This window comes from Mesoplodon densirostris, chromosome 5 (genome assembly GCF_025265405.1).
Source record: "Mesoplodon densirostris isolate mMesDen1 chromosome 5, mMesDen1 primary haplotype, whole genome shotgun sequence".
NCBI lineage: Eukaryota > Metazoa > Chordata > Mammalia > Artiodactyla > Ziphiidae > Mesoplodon > Mesoplodon densirostris.
Window position 1 is genome coordinate 79,758,231 of NC_082665.1, and position 5,467 is coordinate 79,763,697.

At 40.0% G+C, this 5,467-nt stretch overlaps 1 protein-coding gene across 1 annotated transcript; it reads left to right on the forward strand.

The window, feature by feature from the left end:
- Positions 1-277: 277 nt before the first annotated feature.
- LOC132491132 (probable ATP-dependent RNA helicase DDX5) lies at positions 278-2,340 on the forward strand. The gene is given in 1 exon segment (XM_060099969.1): positions 278-2,340. A coding segment is annotated over 1 exon segment (1,845 nt). The 5' UTR covers positions 278-292; the 3' UTR covers positions 2,138-2,340.
- Positions 2,341-5,467: the final 3,127 nt, after the last annotated feature.

Sequence of the window (5,467 nt, forward strand, 5' to 3'; positions counted from 1 at the left end):
ACAGTCAGCTCTACCCACGACCAGTCCCTCCCATCAAGCTTCTCAATAGCCTCCTCCACCAGAGGGCAGACAGCAGAAGCAAGAAGAACTACAATTCTGCATCCTGTGGAAAAAAAACCACATTCACAGACCTCATTCATTTCCACCGGTCTTTTGTCGGCAGCAACGGTTCTTGTCATCGCCGTCTGTCCGCCGCTGACGCCCCCGCAAGGCTTCGCCGTCTCCACTTCTAGCGACTCGCCGCGCTCGATTCTCTCCGCTTCGCTTCCCGCCAACCGCTACCACTGACGCCATGTCGGGTTATTAGAGTGACCGAGACCGCGGCCAGGATCGAGGGTTTGGTGCCCCTCGATTTGGAGGAAGTAGGGCAGGGCCCTTATCTGGAAAGAAGTTTGGAAACCCTGGGGAGAAACTGGTTAAAAAGAAGTGGAATCTTGATGAGCTGCCCAAATTTGAGAAGAATTTTTATCAGGAACACCCTGATTTGGCTAGGCGTACAGCACAAGAGGTAGAGACGTACAGAAGAAGCAAGGAAATTACAGTCAGAGGTCACAACTGTCCAAAGTCAGTCCTGAATTTTTATGAAGCAAACTTCCCTGCAAACGTCATGGATGTGATTGCAAGGCAGAACTTTACTGAACCCACAGCTATTCAAGCTCAGGGATGGCCAGTTGCTCTAAGTGGATTGGATATGGTTGGGGTAGCACAAACTGGATCTGGGAATACGTTGTCTTATTTGCTGCCTGCCATTGTCCACATCAATCATCAGCCATTTCTAGAGAGAGGTGATGGGCCTATTTGTTTGGTGCTGGCACCAACTTGGGAACTGGCCCAACAGGTACAGCAAGTAGCTGCTGAATACTGTAGAGCATGTCGCCTGAAGTCCACTTGTATTTATGGTGGTGCTCCCAAGGGACCACAGATAAGTGATTTGGAGAGAGGTATGGAAATCTGTATTGCAACACCTGGAAGACTGATTGACTTTTTAGAATGTGGGAAAACCAATCTAAGAAGAATCACTTACCTTGTCCTTGATGAAGCAGATAGAATGCTTGATATGGGATTCGAACCCCAAATAAGGAAGACTGTGGATCAGATAAGACCTGATAGGCAAACCCTAATGTGGAGTGCTACTTGGCCAAAAGAAGTAAGACAGCTTGCTGAAGATTTCTTGAAAGACTATATTCATATAAACATTGGTGCACTAGAAGTGAGTGCAAATCACAACATTCTTCAGATTGTGGATGTGTGTCATGACGTAGAAAAGGATGAAAAGTTTATTCGTTTAATGGAAGAGATCATGAGTGAGAAGGAGAATAAAACCATTGTTTTCGTTGAAACCAAAAGAAGATGTGATGAACTCACTAGAAAAATGAGGAGAGATGGGTGGCCTGCCATGGGTATCCATGGTGACAAGAGTCAACAGGAACGTGACTGGGTTCTAAATGAATGCAAACATGGAAAGGCTCCTATTCTGATTGCTACAGATGTGGCCTCCAGAGGGCTAGATGTGGAAGATGTGAAATTTGTCATCAATTATGACGACCCTAACTCCTCAGAGGATTATATTCATTGAATTGGAAGAACTGCTCACAGTACCAAAACAGGCACAGCATACACTTTCTTTACACCTAATAACATAAAGCAAGTGAGCGACCTTATGTCTGTGCTTCGTGAAGCTAATCAAGCAATTAATCCCAAATTGCTTCAGTTGGTGGAAGACAGAGGTTCAGGTCGTTCCAGGGGTAGAGGAGGCATGAAGGATGACCGTCGGGACAGATACTCTGTGGGCAAAAGGGGTGGATTTAATACATTTAGAGACAGGGAAAATTATGACCAAGGTTACTCTAGTCTGCTTAAGAGAGATTTGGGGGCAAAAACTCAAAATGGTGTTTACAGTGCTGCAAATTACACCAATGGGAGCTTTGGAAGTAATTTTGTGTCTGCTGGTATACAGACCAGTTTTAGGACTGGTAATCCAACAGGGACTTACCAGAATGGTTATGATAGCACTCAGCAATATGGAAGTAATGTTGCAAATATGCACAATGGTATGAACCAACAGGCATATGCATATCCTGCTACTGCAGCTGCACCTATGATTGGTTATCCAATGCCAACAGGATATTCTCAATAAGACTTTAGAAGTATATGTAAATGTCTGTTTTTCATAATTGCTCTTTATATCGTGTGTTATCAGACAAGATAGTTATTTAAGAAACATGGGAAATGCAGAAATGACTGCAGTGCAGCAGTAATTATGGTGCACTTTTTCGCTATTTAAGTTGGATATTTCTCTACATTCCTGAAACAATTTTTAAGGTTTTTTTGTACTAGAAAATGCAGGCAGTGTTCTCACAAAAGTAAATGTACAGTGATTTGAAATACAATAAATGAAGGCAGTGCATGGCCTTCCAAAAAAAACAAACAAACAAACCACATTCACAGAAAGACAGACAAGATGAAAAGGCAGAGGGCTACGTACCAGATGAAGGAACAAGATTAAACCCCAGAAAAACAATTAAAGGAAGTGGAGATAGGCAACCTTCCAGAAAAAGAATTCAGAATAATGATAGTGAAGATGATCCAGGACCTCAGAAAAAGAATGGAGGCAAAGATCGAAAACATGCAAGAAATGTTTAACAAAGACCTAGAAGAATTAAAGAACAAACAAATAGAGATGAACAATACAATAACTGAAAAAAAACTACATGAGAAGGAATCAATAGCAGAATAACTGAGGCAGAAGAACGGGTAAGTGACCTGGAAGACAGAATGGTGGAATTCACTGTTGTGGAACAGAATAAAGAAAAAAGAATGAAAAGAAATGAAGACAGCCAAAGAGACCACTGGGACAACATTAAATGCAGCAACATTAGCATTATAGGGGTCCCAGAAGGAGAAGAAGGAGAGAAAGGGCCCGAGAAAATATTTGAAGAGATTATAGTGGAAAACTCCCCTAACACGGGAAAGGACATAGACACCAAACTCCAGGAAGTGCAGCGAGTCCCATACAGGATTAACCAAGGAGAAACACGCCGAGACACAAAGTAATCAAATTGGCAAATATTAAAGACAAATTACTGAAAGCAGCAAGGGAAAATCGAAAAATAACATACAAGGGAACTCCCATAAGGTTAACAGCTGATTTCTCAGCAGAAGCTCTACAAGCCAGAAGGAAGTGGCATGATATACTTAAAGTGATGAAAGGGAAGCATCTACAACCAAGATTACTCTACCAGACAAGGATCTCATTCAGATTCATGGAGAAATCAAAAGCTTTACAGAAAAGCAAAAGCTAAGAGAATTCAGCACCACCAAACCAGCTCTACAACAAATGCTAAAGGAGCTTCTTCAAGTGGGAAACACAAGAGAAGAAACGTAGCTACAAAACAAACCCAAAACAATTAAGAAAATGGTCACAAGAACATACATATTGATAATTACCTTAAACGTGAATGGATTAAATTCTCCAACCAAAAGACAGGCTTGCTGAATGGATACAAAAACAAGACCCATATATATGCTGTCTACAAGATACCCACTTCAGACCTAGGGACACATACAGACTGAAAGTGAGGGGATGGAATAATATAATCCAAGCAAATGGAAATCAAAAAAAAAAAACTGGAGTAGCAATACTCATATCAGATAAAATAGACTTTATTTATTTATTTATTTTTTATTTTTTATTTTTTTGTGGTACGCGGGCCTCTCACTGTTGTGGCCTCTCCCGTTGTGGAGAACAGGCTCCAGACGTGCAGGCTCAGCGGCCATGGCACATGGGCCCAGCTGCTCCGCGGCATGTGGAATCTTCCCGGACCGGGGCACGAACCCATGTCCCCTGAATCGGCAGATGGACTCTCAACCACTGCGCCACCAGGGAAGCCCAAAATAGACTTTAAAATAAGGAATATTACAAGAGACAAGGAAGGACACTACATAATGATCGAGGGATCAATCCACAAAGAAGATATAACAATTATAAACATACATGCTCCCAAAATAGGAGCACCTTAATACATAAGGCAACTGCTAACAGCTATAAAAGAGGAAATCGCCAGTAACACAGTAAGAATGGGGGACTTTAACACGTCACTTACACCAATGGACAGATCATCCAAAATGAAAATAAATAAGGAAACAGAAGCTTTAAATGACACAATAGACCAGATAGATTTAATTGATATTTATAGGACATTCCATCCAAAAACAGCAGATTACACTTTCTTCTCAAGTGTGCACGGAACATTCTCCAGGATAGATCACATCTTGGATAACAAATCAAGCCTCAATAAATTTAAGAAAATTGAAATCATATCAAGCATCTTTTCTAACCACAACACTATGAGATTACAAATGAATTACAGGTAAAAAAAAAAAAAAAGTAAAAACACAAACACATGGAGGCTAAACACTATGTTACTAAATAACCAAGAGATCACTGAAGATATCAAAGAGGAAATCAAAAAATATGTAGAGAAAAATGACAATGAAAACACAACGATCCAAAACCTATGGGATGCAGCAAAAGCAGTTCTAAGAAGGACGTTTATAGCTATACAAGCCTACCTCAAGAAATAAGAAAAATCTCAACTAAACAATCTAACCTTACACCTAAAGGAACTAGAGAAAGAAGAACAAACAAAACCCAAAGTTGGCAGAAGCAAAGAAATCATAAAGATCGGAGCAGAAATAAAAGAAATAGAAACAAAGAAAACAATAGCAAAGATCAATAAAATGAAAAGCTGCTTCTTTGAGAAGATAAACAAAATTGATAAACCATTAGCTAGACTCATCAAGAAAAAGAGGGAGAGGACTCAAATCAATAAAATTAGAAATGAAAATGGAGAAGTTACAACAGACACCACAGACATACAAAGCACCCTAAGAGACTACCACAAACAACTCTATGCCAATAAAATGGACAACCTGGAAGAAATGTACAAATTCTTAGAAAGGTATAACCTTCCAAGACTGAACCAGGAAGAAACAGAAAATATGAACAGACCAATCACACATAATGAAATTGAAACTGTGATTAAAAATCTTCCAACAAACAAAAGCCCAAGACCAGATGGCTTCACAGGTGAATTCTATCAAACATTTAGAGAAAAGCTAACACCCATCCTTTCAAACTCTTCCAAAAAATTGCAGAGGAAGGAACACTCCCAAACTCATTCTATGAGGCCACCATCACCCTGATACCAAAACCAGACAAAGACACTACAAATAAAGAAAATTACAGACCAAAATCACTGATGAATATAGATGCAAAAGTCCTCAACAAAATACTAGCAAACAGAATCCAACAACACATTAAAAGGATCATACACCATGATCAAGTGGGATTTATCCCAGGGATGAAAGGATTCTTCAATATACACAAATCATTCAATGTGATACACCATCTTAACAAATTGAAGAATAAAAACCATATGATCGGGCTTCCCTAGTGGCGCAGTGG